Here is a 25,666-nt window from a genome sequence, read left to right as displayed (position 1 = left end):
CATCCCAGGTCCTTCGGAAGGACTCGATGTCTGGATAAAACAAACCAGTCAATAACACCTGTCTGACTGTGTTAATAAATAATAATAATAAATCAATAATTATCTTTTCACTTGTACACACTTGTGCCTATGCCACCTGGCTTTCCCCACCTGACCATTGCATGCCCCCAATTTCCCTGAGAATTCACATCCCATCACTAACAGAACAGGCATTGCACTTGCTATAGAATCCACTATCTGTCTCCCTTTGCCAGTGTCAGAGTACTGGCAAATGTGTCAGCATCCTGGCTTCACTGCCAAACTGGCCATGCTCTGCGTAACTTTGTCAAGACTTGCTAGCCATAGCTTTAATGGGGCAGAAAAACTTTAATAATTTTTTGACCACTTTTCAAAACTTCACCAAACCATTAAAAGGCACTCTTCCTAGACAAGCCTGAACAGAGTACATCAGTCATTTGCACCAAAATTGAAAGGAATATATGATACACCTGGATAAAATTAGGGCAAAGAGATCAATTTGTCAATTTTTAGCACTTTTAAACTTTTATCACTTTGTTTTGAAATCAGGCACATTTGTAGACCTCATCAAGAAGAACATGGACACCAAGTTTCAAGTTGTTAGCTCAACAATTATATTTATAAGAATAGAGATAGAATTATTAGTCTTACAATGGCAGAATCTTTTGTTCTTGCTACTCAACTTTATTTTTTTTATTTATATTGGTATGCCACCCCAAACTTCTGACTCTTGGTGCTTTACAGCAAAATAAAACAAATTAAAACAGAAATTAAAATCTTAAAATAATTCAAAACAACAAGACTAGTAAAAAAACTTGGGTGAATAAATGTGTCTTTAAATACTTTTTAAAAGTTGTTAGAGCTGGGGAGGTTCTTATTTTAGAAGGGAGAGCGTTCCAGAGTCTTTGGGTGGCAACAGAGGCAGCCCATCTCTGTGTAGCCACCAGACAAGCCGGTGGCAACTGTAGACAAACCTCTCTGGATGATCTCGGAGGGTGATGGGGTTCATAGTGAAGAAGATGTTCTCTTAAATACCGTGGGCCTAAGCTACTCATGGCTTTATAGTCTATAACCAGCACTTGCATTTGGCCTGGAAACGTATTGTTAGTCAGTGTAGTTCTTTTAATACAGGAGTAATATGGTCTCTTCAAGATGACCCAGAGAGCAACCTGGCTGCCACATTCTGGACCAACTGCAGTTTCCGAGCAATGTACAAAGGCAGCCCACATAGAGAGCATTGCAGTAGTCAAGTCTGGAGGTTACTAGCAGATGTACTGCTGTTCTGAGGCAGTTTGTCTCAAGAAATGGACGCAGCTGGCTTATCAGCCAAAGCTGATAGAAAGCACCTCTGGCTACTTCCTCAACCTGGGATACCAGAAGAGGTTTGGTCCAAAAGCACTCCTAGATGGCATTCCTTCTCTTTCTGTGGCAGTGTAAACCCATCCAGATCCGGCAGATCAAAGTTATCTCCTGAGTTCCAACCCCACACAATAAGTACCTTCGTCTTATTTGGATTCAGTTTGTTATCCCTCATCCAACCCATCACTGCCTTCAGACAGACATTTAGGGAGGTTATACCTTCTCTTGATGATGTCAACATGAGGAAATAGATTTGGGTATTATCACCATACTGATAATACCCTGCACCAAATCTCCTGGTGATCTCTCCCAGTAATTTCATGTAGATAATAAAAACCATTGGAGACAATATGGAGCCCTGGGGGACGCCTTAAGGAGTGCCTTATCTAAAGGGGCACTCCTGTGTCCCTTTTTAATAGAATATTCACCAAACTATGGCTATGATACATCAGGGCCTAGGCACAGAGCGTTTGTGGATGCCCAGCAATAATTTCAGCTCTTGAATCCTCCCTCTGTTGTACTTCAAACTGCTTTTGAGTCTTTCAGAGTTTGTTTATTTTAATCATTTCCAGTTGGGGAGCAAAGGGGCAGAAGAATTAAATCATTGCTGTGAACACAATGCCAACCGTGTACTTTCTTGGGTTGTGAATGTGACCTACTTTTAGTGTTTGTGAGACACAATCTCTTTCCTTAACAGTAATGTACCAAATCTTCTCAAAAGATGCTCTCCTTTCTGCTCTTAGGAAATGAAGTGCATTTCTACTTCTATAGGATTGCATGTGTACTGTATGTTTTCTTTTGTTTTTAGTTTTTACTTTGCCTAACAGGACATCCAAATACAATTTAATGGATTTGGTAGAATAGTAATTGGAATAAATGCACTTATTGTTAAAGTCAGACGCTGTTACCTCTGCAGCCACATATAATCATGAACTTCTCTATGAATCATTTCCTTTGAGTTGTCACTGTGAATATCATGAATAAATATTTTAATGGCATCAGAGTTTTGAACATGGAGCCAGCGTGGTATAGTAGTTAGAGTGCTGGACTAGGACCAGGGAGACCAGAGTTCAAATCCTCATTCAGCCGTGAGACTTGCTGGGTGCCTCTGGAAACAGTCACTTCTCTCTCATCCTAACCTACTTCACAGGGTTGTTGTGAGGAGAAACTTAACTATGTAGTACACCACTCTGGGCTCCTTGGAGGAAGAGCAGGATATAAAATGTAAAAATAAATAATAAATAAAATATACAAGTAGTAAATGTATAAAGCAACATTAATATACTAATGATTGGAAAAATATTATTTTTCCCTAATGGAATAAATCTTGTACTAGCTATATGTATTTTGCAGGTCAAATGTTGGTTTGTAAGGAAAAATTAGTAGGGAAAGATATTAATGCATGAAGAACAAGTTTCTGGGAACAGACAAATAATTTTTCTTTGTTCATGCCATTTTCCCTAGGTTTTCTTCAAAGAAATTTTTCTTTATATCTTAGAAACATCCACTAGCTCCTTTGATCATAAATGGATGGTTATTCAAACACTGACAAGGATATGCGCAGGTATTACTCCATTGGGCATGCTTATATGCTTTTAAAATAGTCTAGGATCTCATGCCTTACTCATTTGGGGATTATTCTTACTATGCCTGTAAAGATATCGGACAAAAGCTCTTCAATGTAAATGTTTGTTGTTGTTACAGATGCCCAAAGTGTAGTGGACATCTATGTGAACTATGATTGTGACCTAAATGCTGCAAACATATTTGAAAGACTAGTTAATGATCTATCCAAGATTGCTCAAGGAAGAGGCAGCCAAGAACTTGGCATGACCAACATACAGGTACAAATTGCACTCTGTCTCAAAGTTTCCAACTTGCATGGATATTGAAAATAAAATTACCCTCAGGCATTTAATTAAACTGACCTAGAAAATGATGACCACCTTTCCTTTAATGTTGCCCCCTGAAACTTCATGCTTGTTTTTTTAATAGGTTTTTAGGATCTTGTTTAGCTATCCTAGTGCTTTTTTCTCCTCAGATGTAAGGATTAGCGAAGGAATTTATATCTGTATAAAAGGGATTAATTATATATCTGAGTCAGAGTAACAATAGATCAAAGAAGAAGAACCAAACAAGCTATATGTAATGACTAGTTTTCTGTTAGGAAAGACTGGAATGGTAACGTATTTCTCTATGATTTCTGTATAGCCAGGAGAAATTTCAGGATAAAAAGGGACAAAATTCAGATAGATGTTGTTTTTAGCACCTCATCTAGCTCTTTTGCAGTTTGTATGGCTGAGAAGTCGTCAGTACAATACCCTAGTGAATACGAACTCGCTTAGAGGTGTATTCTCAACTGGAGCTTTGCTCTTCCTGCATTTTCCTGATATAGCTTAAGACTGATCTAAATACTAAGGTGTGAAAAGTCATCTAATCAGAGGCAATGCACAACACAATAAAATATATTAAACTATTTTTTAAGTTTAAGTGAGCCAGCATAGCATAGTGGTTAGAGTGTTGGACTAAGACCGGGAAAACCTAAATTCAAATCTCCATTCAACCATGAAACTCACTGGGTTACTCTGGGCCAGTCATTTATCTCTCAGCCTAACCTACCTCACAGGGTTGTTGTGAGGATAAAAATAACCATGTACACAGCTCTGAGCTCCTCGGAGGAAGAGCGGGATATAAATGTAAATAATAAATAAATAAAATAAATAAGTTAGGTGATATTTAAATGATCATAAATGTGTACAACCTTTTACAGGAGCTAAGTTTGAGAAAAAAGGGACTGGAATGCTTAGTATCTATACTAAAGTGCATGGTGGAATGGAGTAAGGATCAGTATGTCAATCCCAACTCACAGACAACCCTAGGTAAGTTGCTGCTTTGAAATGCTTATTGGCCTGTTGGCTAAAAATGCACCATGCACCACGGTTGATACTACTCTTTGCTAAGAGCATCACCTTACCTTGCTCAAATAAGTAAATACAGGATCTACAGCATTACTTGGGGTTTAGGCCCCATGTGTATAATCTGCAAATAAGACTAGAATTTTCAAAAGTCTCCCAACCACCCCCACTAATGTGTGAGATTTTGTGGAAGAAGATAATGCACTGCAAATATATACCATAACTAAAAATATAGCATGCTTGGATTCTACAAAGAGCTATAGCATTGAATATAATCAGGGTAAGATTTTAAGTCTTTCTGCTTTTTGTTGTATTCTTGTTTAGGATTATTGATATCCAATATTCAGGTCTGACATTGCTGTTTAGATCCATATTTCAGAAATATATTCTTGTTGTGTCAATGTCAGTGGTGTGTGAGTGTGAGTAGCTGTATGTATATCTTTCTTAAATAGTAATTTTACAATTTGAATCTGAATGTGCTGATAGGCAATGACAGGGAAAGCAAGTCATAACAATTATTGTATGTTTAACTTATTTTTTAACTTGTTAGCTGCCCCGTAACACATTGTTCTCTGGGTGGCTCACAACACCACAACAGTAAAATACAATGCAAAATACAATACAAAACATTTTTAAAATGTATTAAAAATGAGTTTTTAAAAGACTGAGTTAACAGTGAGGTCTTCACCTGGCATCTTAAAAAACAAAGTGATGACACTATGTGTGCCTGACTGGGCTCACCACGGAAAATCCCCTCTCCCTAGTCGTCACCTGCCTCACCTCATTTGACAGGGGCACTTGGAGCTAGGATGTGCATGAACCAGTTTGGAGGCCCTTTTATGTACCTCTGAACTGGTTCAAAAGTCCAGTGGTTTGGCCATTTCAAAGGTGGCGGGGGGGTGGCTTTAAGGACTGGGGAGGGTTCTCCCCCCCCCCGACTGCATTTTCCTTGCTGGCACTGTGTCTAAAAATGGTCCCGTGGGGCAGCAGCTGCCTCCTTGCCACCTCGGTGCACGTCAGACCAGAAGCTCCCCCACCCTCAAACTGGCAGTCGCCGGTTCCGTGCACACCACTACTTGGAGCAGGGCCTCCGAAGATCTTAAGGTCTGAGTCAGGACATATGGAGCAAGGCGCTCTCTCAGATAACCTGTTCCCAAGCCATTTAGGTCTTTTAAGGTTAAAACCAGCCTTTTGAATTGGGCTTGGAAATAGACTAGGAGCCAGTGCAGCCGATGGAGCACTGGCGTGATATAATCAAAATGCCCAGCCCCAGTTTTTAATCTTGTGGCCCTATTTTGGACCAGCTGTAGCTTCTGGACCATTTTCAAAGGCAGCCCCACTTACAACACGTTGCAGAAATCTAAGTGGGTGGTTACCAGAGCATGGGTAACTGTGGCCAAGATAACTCCATCCAGGTAAGATAATGTGTACTACTCTGAGGTCTGGGAGAAAGGGAGGTTTATAAAATAGTTATTTAACTAAATAAACAAAAGCTTCTAAAAATTGTACAGATATTGAGTAAATATAGTATTATATCTTAAAAACAAAAACCCATTTTGCTTTCTTTGTGCAGGACAAGAAAAGCCCACTGAACAAGATAACAGTGAGACCAAACACCCTGAAACAATTAACAGATATGGAAGCTTAAATTCGCTGGATTCTACAGCCTCATCAGGAATTGGTAGCTACAGCACACAGATGTCTGGTACTGACAATCCAGAGCAGTTTGAAGTCCTAAAGCAACAAAAAGAAATAATAGAACAAGGAATAGATTTGTAAGTTTGTTCATTTTCACTCATGGAATGAATTCTCAAATGCAAAGTATTATCCTATTTATTTCTTCGTTCAGTTACCACTTTTAATTCCTTAGCAGAATTGGAGCTGGGACCATAGGTCATTGTAGAGCATATGCTTTGCATGTCAAAAGATCCAGGTTGCTGATGTCTCTAACCCCTACCCCCCCAAAAAAAGATCAGGTGGTGGGAAAGGCTTCTACCTTAAACCTAAAGAACTGTTGCCAGTCAGAGCCTGCCCCATTTCCAGAATGGGCTAGGTGAACTAATGGTCTGACTGGGTCTAAGGCAGCTTCCTGATTCTATAGCATCTAATGCTGAAAGTACAGTTTGCCCCCATTTGCAAACTTCGTTCCTGGAGCTATGCTGACACGGCACTGTGTAATCTTGCTGCCCAATTATAAACATGTCTACTCCACAGGAGTTCAGTGGGGCTCATTTTCTAGGAAGCATTCTTAGGATTTCACCTCCAAGCTAATAGCTCTGTTTTTCTTTTGCCTCTCCTCTAAATATGACAGTTGATTCAAATAGCCAGAAAAACTATGCAGGGTCGTACTTTCCAAACTATAATAGTTCGAACTGCAGGTGGGGGTCATGTTTGCCTGCTCCTCTGGGCTTATAGCCTACTGCACAGAAAGTTACCATGTGTAAGAGAAGATTTTAACATTGCCTTCTTCCTGATAGGTTAGTTGACCATGTGAAGAGATAGATTTTTGCTGGAGAGCATTTGAGTGTGTAACCTCTGTCTGCAATTTGAAATGGAAGATTGCACCATGTGCATTTTCCGATCATTTAAATGTATATTTTGTCTTTGGGGCTATGCAGGGTGGTGAGCAGGGGGATCCATGCTAATGAGACTAGCTGAGGCTGCCAACTCAGGTGGCAGATTGGAGGCAGGCCCCATTGGCAGGGTGCTGCCTCATCTGGCAATGGTGCACCACCTTTTCCACTGCCCTTGACCCCTTCCACCTCTCCACCTGTTATACCTGCTTCTTGGCAGAGGCAGAGGGCAATGCAGAGAGTCAAGGAGTGTCGCTGGATCACTTCCTGTCTTCTGTTCCCCACCTTCTTCCTTTTGAAAAGGCAGTGTGGGATGAGGAGCAGGAATGGCAGCGTCTGCTTCCACTGTCACAATGTAAAGGAAGATGGGGGGAACTGGGGTTGGGAGAGTGATCTGACGGGGGTAGAGGGAGGATTGGCGCACATTGCAGCGATGGGTGCGAGGACAGTGGCTCATCATGCTGCCTCAGATGCAGGAGGATCAGCTCTGCCACTCTGCTGGCCATTTGCATGGCGGAGCCCATTTGCATGGCCAGCAGATGGCATCTACACACATGTGGAGGCCAGCTACTAGTTTAAAGTTAAAGGTGCCTCCCACTTTACTCCCCCCACCCCCCGGTGGCTCCCGCACTGGCCACCGCTGTATAAAAAGATGTACTGTTGATTCCTGTCCAGTGAGGGATTCTTGCATAGAAATGAGTTTCTGCCTATAGAACAACACAGAGGCTGCTTTAGGGGTTGGAAATCCTCGGCATCCCACAGCCATACAGAGGTAGCTCCTTCTGGGATCCATGCTCCTAGTAGCATGCTATGTACCTGTTGCTGGTGGATGAATGGCGCAGTTCAGCCACCCCCATCCCTGATCATTAATTACTTTGGAGATCCTGAGTGCTACTGCACTTAAGAGTCTGTGGGATCAAGTGAACTCTGCTTTGAATGTGTGGAAGTTATTACTGTGACTATAAGGTCAGTCCTCCTAGGCTCAGACATTTAGGCTTTTGTCATATTGAAACTTCTGTCACCAAAATACTGTTGTTGGGGTATTCTGTTTTGCAAATTATTGAGATTTTTAAACTGGTTTTGGAACGGTTATGATGCTAAGATACAAATTCTCCTCTTCGTGCAGAGGTGTGTGCTTGTGTTACATCTGATTTTTTGTGCTTAAATTAACTTAAGATTTAATATGCAGATTTAATAAGAAACCAAAGAGAGGAATTCAGTATCTACAAGAGCAAGGGATGCTTGGTACTACTCCTGAAGATATTGCCCAGTTCTTACATCAAGAGGAAAGATTAGACTCTGTAAGAAAACTATTGTTAACTTTCAATGTATTGAACATTGCTGCTTGCGTTTTATAAATACAGGTACAGCTTTTAGAGCAAGACCTCTCCCCTGAGTTATAAAAGTAGTATGCTATATGGAGCAGGGGACTGCTGTTTCAGAAAAATTCCAGTGTGCAACTTGTGTGTTCTGCACATACCTTTGTGATTTTTATGAATTCATGATGAAATAATCCCATTTCAAGTATATGAACAGTTTTGTTATACATTAAAGGAAGGTTGCCTCTCCCTTACCTGTGGTATTTAGATTTGTATTTAAAATTAAGGTTTCTTGTATCCGTTTTCTATATTGCCAAAAAACATAATTTCCAATAACTCCCCCCCCTTTACATTTTAAAACATACCAACAGGTCTCAACATCCTCTTCATCTTTTGAAAGATGCTGCTCTACAGTAGGCAGTCAGGAGTGCTTTTATATAGCCAAATTATTAAAAAGTGGGCCGAGACAGTAACAGTTTAACACCTCTCACTCCTAGAAAGCTGGTGGCAGTGGGAGGACAAGTGCTTTTGCTGGCACCAGCAATATCAGATGCTCTAGACATAAACACATATCCTGCCAGCCTGTCTGACATTGCTTTTAAAACAAACAGATGCTGAAAATCTCTGGTGGAGGAAGCCAGCTGGTGGCCTGTGTTCCTCCTGCCGGTGGCCCCCCTGCTACATGCCCTGCATCTGATGTCAGATGCTGCTGACGTCTCCCTTTGAAAGCAGGGAGAGCAGCCCCCAGCCATGCTGCGAGTGCAGTACTGGCCGGTATTTGCTCTCAAACGGAGCTGTGCAGCCCCGTTTAGGAGCGAAGCAACGCCCCCCATGTCTGACGTCAGATGCAGGGTGTGTGGCTGGGATGCCAGGTGCAGCCCCTAATTAGCAACTACCCGGGTTCTTTGAACCTGTCTGCTCAATGGTGGCTCTGCCCCTGCTGAAAATTTCAGCAGAGCAATAAGAGTCACCCATTTGAAAGCAATAAACCAGAACAACACTAGCGCTTTGCTGTTTAACTTTCTTTTGGATGACACTCCGCCTTGCATTCTTCAGGACATCTGCAGGATTGAGATAATTCCATAGTTGCTGGACAGCCATGTAGAGCACCAGTGTATAGGTCTTTGTGTAGACTTGGCATGAGGATGCAATATTTAGAAACGCGTTCTCCTTTGATCTGACAACAGTGCTTTTCAAACTGAGGTGGCAGAAGGTCCCAGGGTGGCAATCGTCATAAATAACACAAATATGTTGTCGTAGTTATGGTCAAGGTTCTGGAGTTACTGATTGCAATCCTACTGGGTTTGTGATGTAGGATAGTGCATCATGACTGCAGGCTCAGTTCTCTCAGAGGTGAAGAGGTTTAAGAGTCAGAGAGGAGAAGTGGTCTAGAGTTTGGAAGAACTGAGCAGGGAATGAAGCAAATAGAGGATAGAAACCAAATGTCTGGAGAACTAGAGCAGAGGTTGAGTGGCCACACATAGGTTTGTGTACATTCCCTAATTGTACTTTGAGCACACAGAAACTGCTTTGGCTCAGAATGCAAGAGTTCTAGAGAGCTTGAAAACTTGCTACTTAAAACTTTTTGTCATATTTGCTGGTCCTAATAAAGGCATTGAGCTGTGGCTTTTGGTTACAAAAAAGAGTTTCCTTTTTGCACAGGGAATGAAAGATTTAATAAGTTTAAGTGGGAAGTTCTTTAAGGAAAGTAGACAGATGAGAAGGTGTTCTCATAGGCGTGTCTGTTCTTTGGTTGTCTAGGACTTTAAATTTAAGAGGTGCAAACATATAAATTGGTTTTAATTTTGTTTTAATTAGTTATTTGTTTATCTGTGTTTAGATTTCGGAACCACGAAGGGCCATCTGGCTGAGGCGGTATAAACATTATAATAAATAAAATAAGTTGGGGTTATTAACTGGCAAAACCTAGTAGCCTCAAACAGTGCTCACTGATATCTCAAAAGTAATGATAGTACAGTAAACCCCTGGAGTATGCAAACACAGGGTGAGAGTGCGAAGTAACTATGTTGGCAGGCAGCCACAGTTCATGTCCTCCTGAAAGTAAGAACAGCCCTGCTGTATCAGGCCTAAGGCCTATCTAGTCCAGCATTATGTTTCACATAGTGGCCCACCAGATGCCTCTGGGAAGCCCACAGGCAATATACCTTCTCTCCTGCTGTTACTCCCCTGCACCTGGTATTTAGAGGTATCTTGCCTCTGATGCTGGAGGTGACCTATATTTGTTTGTTTGTATGTTACATCGATATCCTGCTTTTCTTCCGAGGAGCACAGAGGGCTATAGCCCTCAGACTCATAGCCATGAATTTATCTAAACCCCTCATAAAGCCATTCAGGCTGGGGCTGTTGTCTGTCACCACATCTTGTGGCAGAGAATTCTATAGGTTAATTATGTGTTGTGTGAAAAATTCACACTATGGAAGAATTCCATAGGTTAATTCTTTGTTTGCTTTTGTTGGTCCTAAATTTCTTAGCAATCAGTTTCATGGGGTGACCCCTGGTTTTAGTGTTATGAAAGAAATCCTCTCTCACAACATTAGAATTTCTCTCTATCAAATTACTCCATACCATGCATGATTTTATAGATCTCTATCATGTCTCCCCTCAGTTGTATTTTTTCTAAACTAAAAAGCTCCAAGTGTTGTAGCCTTGACTCATAAGGAAGGTGCTCCAGGCCCCTGATTATCTTGGTTGCTCTCTTTTTCACTTTCCCCAGTTCTATTATGTCCTTTCTGAGGTATGGTGACCAGAACTGTACGCAGTACTCCAAATGTGGCCACACCATAGTTTATATTAAGGCGTTGTTATATTAGCAGTTTTATTTTCAATCCCCTTCCTAATGATTCCAAGGATGTAATTGGCATCTTTCACAGCTGCGTCACTTTGAGTCAACACTTTCAATGAGCTGTCCACCATGACGCCAAGATCCTTCTCCTGGGTCAGTCACCAAAAGCTCAACTGCATAAGCATATATGTGAAGTTGGGTGTGTTTTTTTGCCTCAATATGCATCACTTTACACTTGCTAACATTGAACCGCATTTGCCATTTTGTCATTTAGATCATTTATGAATAAACTAAAAAGCACTGGTCCCAGTACAGATCCATGGGGGACCTCACTTCTTACTTCCCTCCATTGCAAATACTGTCCATTTATACCTACCCTCTGTTTCCTGTCTTTCAACCAGTTAGCAATCCACACATGTACTTGTCCCCTTATCCCATGACTGCTAAGTTTCCTCAGGAATCTTTGATGAGGAACTTTGTCAAGAGCTTTTTGGAAGTCCAGGCATACTATGTCAACTGGATCACCTTGATCCACACACTTGTTGACACTATCAAATAACTCCAAAAGGTTGGTGAGGAGGAACAGCAGGGCCTGTTCTTCTATGTACTTTACAATTTTATCCTTGAGGATGCTTTCCATCAATTTGCCTGGAATGGACGTTAAGCTAACCGGCCTGTAATTTCCCGGATCGCCCCTGGATCCCTTTTTGAAAATTGGTGTTACATTTGCTACTCTCCAGTCCTCTGGCATGGAGCCCATTTGCAGGGATAAGTTATATATTTTATCAAGGAGGTTGGCAATTTAACATTTGAGTTCTATCTCTTGGATGGATGCCATCCGGCCCTGGTGATCTGTTAGTTTTCAGTTGGCACCAATGATGTTCAAAAATGTATTTGGGAGGTGCTGGAAGCCAAATTTAGGCTGTTAGGTAGCATACTGAAGTCCAGGACCCCAGGTCCAGGACCCCACAAATTCTCAGAAATGCTACTTGTTCCACACGCAGGGCCAGAGAGACAGGTGGAGCTGAGGGGTCTCAATGCATGGATGAGATGGTGGTGCTGGGAGGAGGTGTTTAGATTTGTTAGGCAATGTGATACATTTTGGGACAAGATGAGCCTGGACAAAAGCGGCAGGCTCCACTTGAACTAAGATGGAACCAGACTGTTGGCACTTAAAATCAAAAGGTTGTAGAGCAGCTTTTAAAATGATGTCTGCAGGATAGCCAACAGGAGCTGGGCAGTACTGGGTTTGGCAAATGTCATCCCTTAAGGTGTGAGGGTGTAAATGCTTCAGAAAAACCAGAATGGGACAGAGTAGAACCAGATACAGAGCAGACAGAAGGATGTGCTAGCTGGTTAAAGAGATCAAATGGTCATGAGGAGATCAAATGGACTCACACCAGGTAAGAGAGTCAGTGTATAGGTGCTTATATGCCAATGCCAGAAGTCTCCAGTCAAATATGAGCAAGTTGGAGTGTTCAGTTGCTAACGAAAGCATAGATATAGTAGGCATAATGGCAACACAGTGGAACAATGAGAACCAGTGGGACACTCTTATTCCTGGATATAAACTCTATAGAAAAGACAGGGAAGGGTGAAATTGGAGAGAAAAGAGAAAGAAACACAAACTCTGGCAAAAAAAATGCAAAGAGACAGCAAGGTAGGCAAAAAGAGAGTTTGAGGAACATTTAGTTAAAAGCATCAAGGGGAATAACAAAAAATTCTTTAAATACATCAGGAGCAGAAAACCTGCCAGGGAGGCAGTTCGACAACGAGATGATGAGCGAGTAAAAGGGATGATATGCAGATTGCAGAGAAGTTAAATGAGGTTTTTGCATCTGTCTTCACAGCATAGGATACTGAGTGTATACCTGTGCCTGAACTGAGCTTCTCAGGGACAGAGGCTAAAAACTGAGTCAGATAGAGGTGACGAAATGACGTTCTAAACTGTCTTGAAAAACTAAAAGCTAACAAATTGCCAGAGCCAGATTGCATCTACCCAAGAGTCTTTAAAGAACTCAAATGTGAAATTGCCGACCTCCTTGCAAAAATAGATTACTTATCCCTATAATCACAATTTGTACCAGAGGAATAGAAAGTTGCCAATGTAACACCCATTTTCAAAAAGGGATCCAGGAAATTAACAGTCCAGTTAGCTTAATGTGTGTTCCAGACAAATTTATGGAAAGCATTCTCAAGGATAAAATTGTTAAGCATATAGAAGAACAGGCTCCCAATGTAATATTGAGGATGGAAACTGGCATGCCTAAGATGGAAGCCCGGATGTGGTTTTCCATTCTCAGCTTCTGGTTGAGATTGTCTTTCTTTTCTACAGGCCTTGCTCACTTAATTTTTATTGATAAATTTAATTCTAGCTGGAAGCAGTCAATATCTCTCCAAATAAGTTTATATGGCTTTAGCCTGGATGGTCTATTAGAAATGGGTTTTTGTCACGCAAGACTGATATTAAAGCAGCGGATCTATGATATGGAAATGCAGACTGATCGATCTTTAATCTCTAAAGAAGTTTTCCTAGGTTTACAAATGTATAATACTAAACCTGCGAATTACCTGGGTAAGATTACTATCACTAAATATCGCAGGATGTTTACACTGGCCAGGTTTAATGTGCTACCTTCAGCTGAATTAGAAGGTAAATTTAGAGGGATCCCAAAAGAACAGAGACTATGTCCTTGTGGCTCTGGAGAACAGGAGTCTATCTTCCATATCTTACTCCGCTGTCTTTTTTATAGGGACTTACGAACTTGTTATATTTCCTCCTTACTGACTGATTTCCCAGGGCATACAGATGCATTTTACGTCAACTATCTGCTCTCAGATCAGAAGGAGGAAGTAACATTTAAAGTTGCTAAGTTCTGTGAGGCAGCTAAGAAGGCTAGACAACAGATGGTAAATCAGATTATGCTAACGGGAAATTGCTGATTAGGATGAGTCCATGTTCCTGATTATATTATGTATATATTATTACTTTATTACGTGTATTATTATGTATGTAAATTTTGGTCTATGACCGTAAATAAACATGACTGACTGACTAGAAGAACAGGCCCTGCTGAAGGAGAACCAGCATGGCTTCTGCAAAGGTAAATCTTGCCTCACCAACTTGTGTTGGTCATCTGAGTCAGCTTGTGTGTGGATAAAGGTGATCCAGTTGACATAGTATACCTCATCTTTCAAAAAGCTTTCGACAAAGTTCCCCATCAAAGGTTCTTGAGCAAACATAGCAGTAATGGGATAAGGGGACAGGACAGGTTCATGTGTGGATTGGTATCTGGTTGAAGGACAGGAAACAGAGGTTGGAATAAATAGACAGTTCTGTAAATGGAGGGAGGTAAGAAGTGGGGTCTCGCAGGGATCTGTACTGGGACCAGTGCTTTTTCATTTATTAATAAATGATCTAGTACAGCGATTCTCAACGTGTGGGTCTCCAGATGTAATTGGACTTCAACTCCCATAATTTCCAACCAAAGGCCACTGGGGCTGGGGTTTATGGGAGTTGAAGTCCAATAACATCTAGGGACCCACCTGTTGGGAATCCCTGTTCTAGAAGTTGGGGTAAGTAGTGAGGTGGCCAAATTTTCAGATGACACCAAACGATTTAGGGTAGTGAAATCCAAAAGAGATTGCTAGGAGCTCCAAAAGGATCTCTCCAAACTGGGGGAGTGGGAGACAAAGTGGAAAATGCAGTTCAGTGTTAGCAAGTGTAAGGTAATGCACATTGTGACAAAAAACCCCAACTTCAAGTATACGCTGATGGGATCTGAGCTGTTGGTGACTGACCAGAAGAGGGATCTTGGGGTCGTGGTGGACAGCTCATTGAAAGTGTCGACTCAATGTGCAGCAGCTGTGAAAAAGGCCAACTCCATGCTAGGGATCATTAGAAAGGGGATTGAAAATGAAACGGCTAATATTATAATGCCCTCATACAAAACTATGGTGCGACCAAACTTGGAGCCCTGCGTACAATTCTGGTCACCACATCTAAAAAAGGACATTGTAGAACTGGGAAAAGGTGCAGAAGAGGGCAACCAAGGTGATCAGGGGCCTAGAGCACCTTTCTAATGAGGTAAGATTACAACACCTGGGGCTTTTTAGTTTAGAAAAAAGACGACTGTGGGGAGACATGAAAGAGGTCTATAAAATCATGCATGGTGTGGAGAATGTGGATAGAGAGATTCTTCTCCCTCTCGTATAACACTAGAACCAGGGGTCATCCCATGAAATTGATTGCCGGGAAATCTAGGACCAAAAAACGGAAGTACTTTTTCACACAATGCATAATCAGCTTGTGGAGTTCTCTGCCACAAGATGTGGTTACAATGACCTGGATGGCTTTAAGAAGGGTTTAGATAACTTCATGGTGGAGAGGTCTATCAATGGCTACTAGTCGGAGAGCTGTGGGCCGCCTCCAGCCTCAAAGGCAGGATGCCTCTGAGTACCAATTGCGGGGGAGTAACAGCAGGAGAGAGGGCATGCCCTCAACTCCTGCCTGTGGGCTCGCCGGAGGCATCGGGTGGGCCACTGTGTAAAACAGGATGCTGGACTAGATGGGCTTTGGGCCTGATCCAGCAGGGCTGTTCTTATGTTCTTATGTTCAACATTTAACATGACAGCCGACTCCTCCCCAGCACTGTCTCAGCCTGTCTAGATGCCATGTGATGTCCGCAACTTTTGCACCAGGCAGGCAAGTCACTGTGCGGTCTACATGCGTATCACAGACCCATTTCTCTCTACCACAATGATTGGCCCACTACCACTTCCTGGTATGGGCCGAGAAGGTGGTGGCTTCCTGGTCCACTACCAGAAAGCCCCCACCCCCTGGAGAAGTATCCCCTATGCAAGAGGATATGGGCTCATCATTTATGGAAGGGGTCCCTTCAAAGGGAATGTTACCTCTTTCTCAGAATGCTGTTCTCCTTCCCCGAGACCTTTATTCTCATTCAGAGGAACCGTCAACCTGGGAGTGGGATGCCTCCAGCATGTCCCTAAACATCTTCTCCATGTACCTCTTGACTCTCTGAGCATCTCCAGATCCACCACCTTGGCTCCAACAGACAGCTCCTTGCACTGAGCACACATGCATGACTTCTGCTCATCAAGCAAACACTCTATGCAATATACTCTATACATGCAACACTCTATGCAGTACACTGGGAAGCACCCCCTCCCCTGCTGGCTTTCTATTTACATGACTGGTTATGTCGGCTGTTTTAGAGTATTTGGAGATTGTTTATTTGCAAGTTAGGTCTTAGCTGCAGTTGTCAGCTATTCAATAGTTTAAACTTTCTTTCCTGGGAATATGGAGGGAGAAAACCACAGGGCTCTGTGGACGCCAGGAGTCGAAATCGACTCAACAGCACACTTTACCTTTACCTTTAGTACTTACCTTCTCTTCCCACTGAGCTTCTTCAAGGGGGCTCCTTTCAAGCTCCCACACACACTTCCCTGCTATATTCCACGCAAAACTCCTGTATACCTGTATATACTGTTTGCTAAGCTCCCTGGCTGTCGCCTCTCTAGATTAGGCTTCAAACTGAGGCAAACAGGCTCAATGGGAATGTGGCCCCTCCCACCAGGTGTGAGTCACCTCAGCCCTAGTTGGTTCCTCCCAATGCCTCTCTCCAGGCAAGAAAGAAGTTAAAACTGAATGCCATACAACCCCCAGAACAAGCCCTTGCAAAAAGCAAACACAGATGCACACACGGGGACTTCTCCCCTAAAGAGACCAGCCCCTCAAAATCTCATCTTCCTTCTGTTTGTGTGTTTGAAGAAGAAGAAAATGGGGTGTTTTTTGTTTTGTTTTTTAGAGGAAAAGAAAAGCTTGCTGCCTTCTCAGGTCTGTTTCTCCTCTTCGCAGAGTAGGCTTCAAATTGAGGTAGTTTCCTTCCCCTGTCCAAGTTTTGTTCATGGGATCTAAATAAATCTTCTCATAATTCAATCCAATAGTATTAATTAGCTAGCACCAATATAAAAATATTTCAAGTGTTTATCCTTATTTTTAAAGATTGGAAAATAAATGCAATATTTTTGGTCACTTCTCACTGTTTGTGTATGTGTGTCATAGTTGAAGTGATCTGGAATTTATTGTCTTTGTTTTTCATTTAGACTCAAGCTGGGGAATTCCTGGGAGACAATGATAAATTTAACAAGGAAGTTATGTATGCATATGTGGACCAGCACGACTTTTCAGCGAAGGATTTTGTTTCAGCCCTGCGCTTGTTTTTGGAAGGATTCCGTCTTCCAGGAGAAGCTCAGAAAATTGATCGATTAATGGAAAAGTTTGCTGCTAGATACTTGGAGTGCAACCAAGGGTAAGCAGCTTTTTCTTGCTCTTATGCATTTAAGAAACAAGATAATGGGGAAAACTTGATTAAATATTGTTTTGTTTTGTTTCAGGCAAACCCTCTTTGCTAGTGCTGACACTGCATATGTCTTGGCTTATTCAATTATCATGTTGACAACAGATCTCCACAGCCCACAGGTACACTTTTGAGATCCTCTTAATGCCAGCTTAAATCTCCATGCCACTTTAATAAAATAATATAAAACACTACACAACCTTGTGTTCCACAAATCTTTGTATGTGTCTGTGTGTCTTTCCTATTCTTTCAGTTCAGGTCAAGGATACTACTAGACTAATATACTTGTTGCATTTTATTTCTTTGTTGTCCCTTCTTGTCTTCGTACTAATGTTTACATACATGTTATTTCCCTTTAGAATTATAGGCTTATATTAATTTATTTTTTCTTGAATTTGCACCATTGCATCTATAAATGTTGAAGCAATTTGCCAAAAACTGGGGAAGGGGAGAAGACTGTAACACAGGAGAGCTAAGAAGCCAGGTTTGTTCTCATAAAAGAAAGACGACCAATTAAAAAGGCACTTGGGTGAATTAGTACACTCAATTCACTGTTCTTAAAAGTTCACTGTTCTTAAAAGTAAAGGCTCTAATCATGAAGAAAAGGGACATAACCATTCTCAGCAGCTAAAGCAGTGAGAGACTTGTCTGACCAATCACTCAGGCCTTTGCCTCTGTAAGTACACAAACAAACATTGACAGATCACGAGATGCAGTATGGAATGCACCAGCTTCTCGTGGTTTTCTTAAGTAGACTGCACTTGAAAGTGTAGATCTGAATGCACCCTGACCTCATGTTTAATTTTGTAATGCACTCCAGCTAAATAAAATAGCTCTATCCGTCTCATTATTTTGTTCCTTCCCTTAGTAACTTGGATTACTTTCAAAGCAAGAACTTACACAGTTACTGATGACTGTATTTTTAGCATCCAGCCTCATCATTTTAGCCACTTGATGGAATGTATTTTGGATGCTATTACTATTTTAGTATATCATGTTGAAAGAACACAACGCTTTGTTGGAGATTGATCAGATCTGTTTCTGAAAGCTAAAGAACTATAAATTCTGCAATTGGAATATAGAGATCCTTGACGTGATCCCGGTTGTATCCACACAACTGTTTTAGTAAGCAAAAATCATTCTCAAGATGGTCAGCCTAGTTCTGACATCTACCCAGTTTTGTATTGGCATATAACTGACAAAAAGTCCCTCAGTTATTAACCTGAGGGAATCATTGTGTAGAACTAGTACTTTTCAAAACTTTGCCTCAGGTTTGACTTTAGCTTGCAAATAACTGAAGATGTAGAAATAAGAGGTAGTAAAATCTGAAGTTGATTATCTCTCCCCCCACCCCCAGTATCTTCGGTCCACTGAGATTTTACAGTAGGAGTATTTTAAAACAAGATTGGGCTGCACAACCTTTACTCTCTAGCTGTTTTTGGACTACAGCTCCCATCATCCCTAGCCAGAATGTCCAATGGCCTGGGATTATGGAAGTCCAATATCTGAAGGAGGGTCAAAGTTGTGCAGATCTGTAGTAGAGCATTTTTGTAAAGGGAACCAGCATTAATAGGTCTGCGATGGTCTGAAAGCACATACTATGGCAGCCTTGCTGAAGTTAAGTGGCTGTGGGGCTGACCAGAGCTTCCTTGAGTTTCATGATGGAAGAAAGACACAGGATAATAATGAAACTAAATAATGAAATGTGCTTGTTCTTTGATGCATTGTGTGTTGATGAGAGCTATCTGAATGCATATTACTCAAGTGCACCCATAGATCAACTAATCAAGAGAGATTAGGGTTTATGTATCAGACCTGCTAGAAGGATGAGGGTACTATCATTGTCACTTTGATTTAAATTGGTATGAGGCTACTGTATAGTTAAACATTGGTGGCAGCTGGTGGAAATAAATGCCTGAGTTTATGGATTAGCTAGCATCCTGCTTGGGTTCAGATACATCTGAAGACGACCATTTGCTCACCTAGCATTCATGGATTGTGGAACACCTACATTTTTCCAGAATGAGTAATTCTTATCAGCTTTTCCTGTTTTTTAGGTAAAGAATAAAATGACAAAAGAGCAATATATTAAGATGAATAGAGGTATCAATGATAGCAAAGATCTCCCTGAAGAATATTTATCTGCCATCTACAATGAAATAGCAGGGAAAAAGATATCAATGAAGGAAACAAAAGAGTTAACGATACCCACAAAGTCAAGTAAACAAAGTAAGTGCCTACACCTATAAGACTTCATGGGATAATTGCTGATTCATTCTTGTTGATACTGACAGTCTAGCATAGCTGCCTAAAATTGTTACAGTGATCACTTTTAAAATCTCAACAATGTATAAGTGCTGTATACAATAGAACTGAGCTGCATGATTTGGGAAGGAAGCTAAGAATACAGGTGAACCCCATTATTGGCAGGAGTTCCATTCCACAGGGGAACTGCAGATAACAGGGCATTGAAGTCAATGGGATAGGCGGGGCGGGTGGGGGGGAGGTTCCTGGAGGCTGTCAAAAAACCCAGAAAAAAGACAAAGTGCCCCACTGTGCTCCACAGCTGTCCAGGAATGCCCCCCTCCCAAATTGCCCATTTTCCCCATGAAAATTGTGTGTGTGCGGGGGGAGATGCTTTTTTAAAAAACAAATGAGCCACAAAATGGTTCCTCTTTACAAAATGGCAGTCGGAAATGACCTCCAAGGTCACATCCAGCCATTTAGGAACCATGGATATGTAAGTTTTAACCTTTTGTATCTGTGAAATGGCAAATAGTGGTACTGTATATAGGAAGGTCCACCTGTATGCACCTTTTTCACCTTATATAGTGCAGTAATTTAATAACATTTAAAATTATAAATCTAATTAAAAGCCTGGGTGAATAAATGTGTCTTCAGTGCTTTTTAAAAAGTTGCCAGAGATGCAGAGGCTCTTATTTCAACAGGGAGCACATTCCAAAGTCCAGGGGCAGCAACGGAGAAGGCCCATTCCCAAATAGCAGCCAAATGTGTTGGCGGCAACTGCAGACAAACCTTGCCAGATGATTTAAACATGCGGTGGGGCTCATGGTGAAGAAGACGTTCTTTTAAATACCCAGGGCCTGAGCTATTTAGGGCTTTATAGGTAATAACCAGCACCTTGTATTTTGCCCGGAAGCATATCGGCAGCCAGTGTAGTTCTTTCAACACAGGAGTAATATGGTCTCTCCTAGATGACCCAGAGACGAAACTGACCACCGCATTCTGAACCAACTGCAGTTTCTGGACTACGTACAAAGGCAGCCCCACATAGAGTGCATTGTAGTTATCCAGCTTAGAGGTTACCAGGATATGTACCACCATTTTGAGGTCATTCATTTCAAGAAATGCACACAGCTGGTGTATCAACTGAAGCTGATAAAAAGCACCTCTGGCCATCGCCTCAACCTGGGACACCAGGGAGAGGCTCGGATCCAGGAGCATCCCCAGACCTGTTCCTTCCAGGGAAGCGTGACCCCATCCAGAACCAGCAGATCAAAATCATCTCCTGAGTTCCAACCCCACACAATAAGTACCTCCGTCTTATCTGGATTCAGCCTCAGTTTGTTCTCTTTCATCCAGCCCATTACTGCCTCCAGGCAGGCATTTAGGGAGGTTATGCCTTCTCCCAGTGATGATATGGAGAAATAGATTTGAGTGTCATCAGCATATTGATAACACCCTGCACCAAATCTCCTGATGATCTCTCCCAGCGGTTTTATGTAGATGTTAAACAATATTGGAGACCATATGGAGCCCTGAGGGACACCATATGAAAGTTCAGATTTTGAAGAACAACTGTTTCTAAAAGACACCATCTGGAATCTGCCTGTGAGTTAGGAGCAGAACCACTGCAAAGCAGTGCCTCCCCCCCCCCAACTCCCTCAGACGTTCCAGTAGGATACTTTGGTCAATAGTATTGAAAGCCACTGGGAGATCCAAAAGGACCGACAGAGTCACACACTCCCTCTGTCAATTCCCAGTGGGAGATCATCCATCAGACCGACCAAGGCAGTATTCACCCCATCAGTTTCCTCCAAGACTGTCTGGAGCTGGGAGGCCACCACCTTCTCAGTCACCTTGCTCAGCCATGGAAGGTTGGAGACAGGGCTGTAGCTGCTTAACTCTGAGAGATCCAAGGCAGGCTTCAGAAGCAGTCTAAATGATTGCCTCCTTAAGACAAGAAGGCATCCTACCCTCCCTCAGAGAAGCATTTATAATCTCTACCAGGCTCTCTACAACAGCCTCCCTGCCAGATAGTATAAGCCATGTCAGACAAGGATCAAGAGGGCAGGTGGCAGGCACAAACTGAAATTGATCCAGGGTCATCACATAAGAGGAGCTGCTCTGCATCAGACTCTGTAACTATTTGTGGAGTTGAATCCATTTCAGCCCGAATACAAGAGATTTTGTCCACAAAAACTCATTAAAAAGATCACAGCGAGTAATTGTTGCTTCCAAGTACTGATTCAAGGAGGAAGGGGCACACGCTAGCCCCTTCACAACCCTGAACAACTCCGCTGGATGTGAACTTGCAGGCACTATACAGGAGGAAAAGAATCGCTTCTTTGCCACACATAGCGCCTGAGCATAGATCTTCAAATGTGCTCTATGTAGTAATCTGTCAGATTAAAGTCGAGTTTTTCTCCAATTGTGCTCTAGTCGTCTACCTCGCCGCTTCAGCCCCTGTAGTTCTTCCGTATACCAAGGGGCCGGTTTTGAAGTGGGTTCAAGAGGATGCTTAGGGGCTATTGTGTCCACTGTCCTGGTGAGTTGATTATTCAAATTCTCCACCAGAATGTTGGCAGGGTCACCAGCAGAGCCAACACTAAATCCCTCCAAGGCTTCTTGGAATTGTATTGGATCCAATAACCTTCTCAGGTGGACCATCCTAATGCCTCAGCGGAGGTGGGACATGGTTGTGAGTCCAACCTTAACCAGATGGTGGTGCATCCATGACAATGGTGAAATCACCAGGGTCTCCACCCACAGAGCACCACCCTGTTCGGAGTGAAAGACTAGATCAAGCGTGTGACCAACAATATGCATCAGTCCCAAGACCACTTGGGATAGGCCCATAGTTGTCATGGCTGCTATGAACTCCTGAGCTGCCCTGGACAATTGGTCCCAAAGTGAACGTTGAAGTTCCCCAATACCACAAGCCTGGGAGACTCTGACGCCAAACCCAAGACCAAGTCTGTCAGCTCAGTTAGGGGCTCCATTGGTACACCAACAGAAGTCACAATCTATCCCTGGTCCCCAAACTTAGGTACACATATTCAATATGTTCAGACACTTTGACAAGGATCCTGGTAAGGGAGATATTGTTCTTATAGACCACAGCCACTCCACGTCCCCACGCACTTCCCCTCCCCTGCTCCTCAAGTGAGTACCCTGGAGGGAGAAGCTGGGACCAGACTGGGCCACCAGCCTCCCCCAACAAAGTCTCTGTAATACATACCAGATTGGACCCTTTATCCAGAATCAAATAATGGATGATTTCAGATTGATTCTGGACAGACCTGGCATTACAAAGTAGCAATATGAGGCTCTGTGGGTGGCTGTCATTAGGGATGTGTAAACCTGCTTGACTTTGAACTGAACCACCCCCTGTTCGGTCCGACCCCAGACTGAACATCTCCCAGACAGAACACCTCCCAAATGTTCGGGGGGTTCACCAACGTTTTACAGTGTTTAAAAAAATTATTATTATTATTATTTTAGCCCTACTCCTTTCTGGGGAGTTGCTGGAGGCAGCGGGGGTGGGGGGCAGTCCACGGAGGTTCCCCTTCCCCCCCCCCCACCGGCTTTATTTATGCTCCCCTCTGGCCAGCTTGGCCAGCTGTTCAGCTTTCTCCCAGTGGCCCAGCGGCCATTTTGGAGGCCGCCACGCCTCTGGGAGAAGGCTGAAAACCAGCCAAACAGCCAGCTGAACTGGCCAGAGGGGGCATAAGTAAAGCCAGTGGGGGGAGGGGGGAACCTCCATGGACTCCCCCGCCGCTCCAGCAACTTCTCAGAAGGGAGTAAGGTTAAAAAAAAATTTCTTTAACTCTGTAAAACGTTTGTGAACCCCCCGAACATTGATGTTCCGGACTTGAACCGAACCGGGCCAGCCGGTTGCGTGCACATCCCTAGCTGACATTGTTTTTCAAGGTCAAAGAGCTGGCAGGACAGCCAGAAGGGGGGACAGCAATTAAGTTTCTGATTTCCCGTCCCCTGCAATGGCCTGCTGACCTGTCAACGTAACTTCTTCTATTTCTCACCACCACTGGACTAGCTGCCCCATAATCAGTAGATACACTCTCTGTCTCCCCATCTCCAGACAGACCCAGACACATTAAAACTCAGCTTACCCAGAATTTCAAGCAGAAGCTGATTTAAAATACCCACCCACCTTTACACTGCACAAGGGATCCTGAGCCAAACAGCCTGGCCCTCACCCTCATTATCTCCTATTTGGCTCTCCCAAAGGGGTGACCCCGCCAGTGGTGGGCCAGCCACCACAGGCAGTGTTCCTATAATGGCCCAGAGCTGGGCAGGTGATACCAGGAACTGCTGAGTCATTCACCCTGGCCCCAGTTCTGCATACACTCCCCACAGATGTTCCACAGAGGCAGCAGGCCGCAGTCCAACAGGGGAGGCAAGGAGTAGGCAGGTGACAGCAGAAGGAGCCAACAGTACATACACACGGCTTGTCACACTGAGCAGCACTGAATGGGAAGCAGGTGGACTCTTCTCCTCCTCTGCTGGGCTTCTAGCAAACTGAGGCCACAGGCAGCGTTCCTATAAAGGCCCGGAGCTGGGCAGGTGATACTGGGAATTATTGAGGTATATGTCAAAACTTGTTTATTTTTGGATTTCACTCATGATGGAACCGGTTTAAATTTTTAGTCAGAAGGGTACATTTAAACAATTGGCTCTTTCTCCTTCCTTGGGATTGATAATGTTCGTGACACTCACGCCAGTTTCTGTTGTAGCCATTTCATGTACCGATCGCCCCACTGCCCAACGGAGTTATTGTGAATGTGGAAGTAATGTGATTTTGATAGAGGGTTTCAAGGGGAACCTTCCGTTTCAGAATATTATCCCTATACGTTTACATGCATGAAAACGACTTAAGATGGGATTTTTTCTCGAGAGATGGATTGTGAGACTTTTAATAGTAAAACTTGTTTTTACAGATGTGGCTAGTGAAAAGCAGAGACGATTACTTTATAACTTAGAAATGGAGCAAATGGCTAAAACAGCTAAAGCTCTGATGGAAGCAGTGAGTCATGTTCAAGCGCCTTTCACCAGTGCAACACACTTGGAGCATGTAAGACCCATGTTCAAGGTAAGTCATCTTTTAATGAAGTTAAGAATATTCTGTCCTCCCCGTGAGTGTTTTATCTGGGAAGAGCTTTTGTATGTTAAAACTTTCAACAGATCTCTTAATTTTCTAACATTGGCAATGCCACTACAGCTATATCACTTTTTCTGGCTTCAGATTTACAGCCAGCCTAAATTCGTTAACTATACAGCAAGGTTTGATAGTACAGTATACAATTTTTTCAGAATTAAATAATGGGGGGCAGGCTGGGGGACTTATGTTCCTGTCAGTATTGTCCTTTGTATATAGTTCTCTAAACTTTGCATGTCATTCTAGTTCAGTTGTAAGATTAATTCCTCAGAGGGCAATAGCATGTGCTGCTGTTGGGTAAAATATATCTAGGTGTTTGATCATGAAAGCAATATCATTTTTTATTTCGCACATGGTTAGTTATATCTCTTTGGGGATCTTTTTGTACACTTTGGCTAGGATCCAGAGACACACTAGCAGTGTTCCACTTCTATAGTGAGATTTTTCTGCCATCTTCATAGTGCAGCCCTAGCACCACAGTGAAAAGCCAAAAAAGGTCAGCAAATACCGTGGTACAAGGGGCTGCTGAAAGAGGGGCAAGTCAGCTGAAATCACACATCTTCTCATGTGAGCAGAAGTGCCCTTTCACTCTCATAATACTTCTCTTGATCCAGCCCCATGAGTGTGCCTTTGTGTGTTAGGGGTTTTTTTTTTACTGGCAAGGATATGTTGCCTTATGTTGATGCAGTTGACTGTCATGGATGTGCACGAACCGGTTCGCAGGCCATGTTGGAGGCCTGCGAACCAGTTCGCTGGTCTGGCGGTCCGACGAACCATCAGCGGGAGTAACACAGCGCGGCAGTGGGCACATGCGCACATGTTACTTCCGCATTTGGTTACCAACAAGGGGACAGGGGTGGCAGGGAGGACCGCTGCCGC

The 25,666-nt window shown here is 42.8% G+C and overlaps 1 protein-coding gene across 2 annotated transcripts in view; it reads left to right on the top strand.

The window, feature by feature from the left end:
• The window catches only part of ARFGEF1 (ADP ribosylation factor guanine nucleotide exchange factor 1), a 125,687-nt gene that overhangs the window by 61,797 nt on the left and 38,224 nt on the right, over positions 1–25,666 (top strand). Inside the window, exons 11-19 of one of the 2 annotated variants that reach the window (XM_053249255.1) lie at positions 2,842–2,944; positions 3,082–3,221; positions 4,148–4,256; positions 5,866–6,067; positions 8,055–8,166; positions 17,114–17,319; positions 17,405–17,489; positions 19,425–19,596; positions 24,570–24,721. In XM_053249255.1, coding sequence (XP_053105230.1) covers positions 2,842–2,944; positions 3,082–3,221; positions 4,148–4,256; positions 5,866–6,067; positions 8,055–8,166; positions 17,114–17,319; positions 17,405–17,489; positions 19,425–19,596; positions 24,570–24,721 — 1,281 coding nt within the window. The remainder of the gene's footprint in view (positions 1–2,841; positions 2,945–3,081; positions 3,222–4,147; positions 4,257–5,865; positions 6,068–8,054; positions 8,167–17,113; positions 17,320–17,404; positions 17,490–19,424; positions 19,597–24,569; positions 24,722–25,666) is intronic. The other variant, XM_053249256.1, reaches the window with a different exon arrangement.

This window comes from Hemicordylus capensis, chromosome 4, assembly GCF_027244095.1.
Source record: "Hemicordylus capensis ecotype Gifberg chromosome 4, rHemCap1.1.pri, whole genome shotgun sequence".
Taxonomy (NCBI): Eukaryota; Metazoa; Chordata; class Lepidosauria; order Squamata; family Cordylidae; genus Hemicordylus; species Hemicordylus capensis.
The sequence above is the reverse complement of the archived record's forward strand: the minus strand, read 5'-3'. Positions and strand labels throughout refer to the sequence as shown.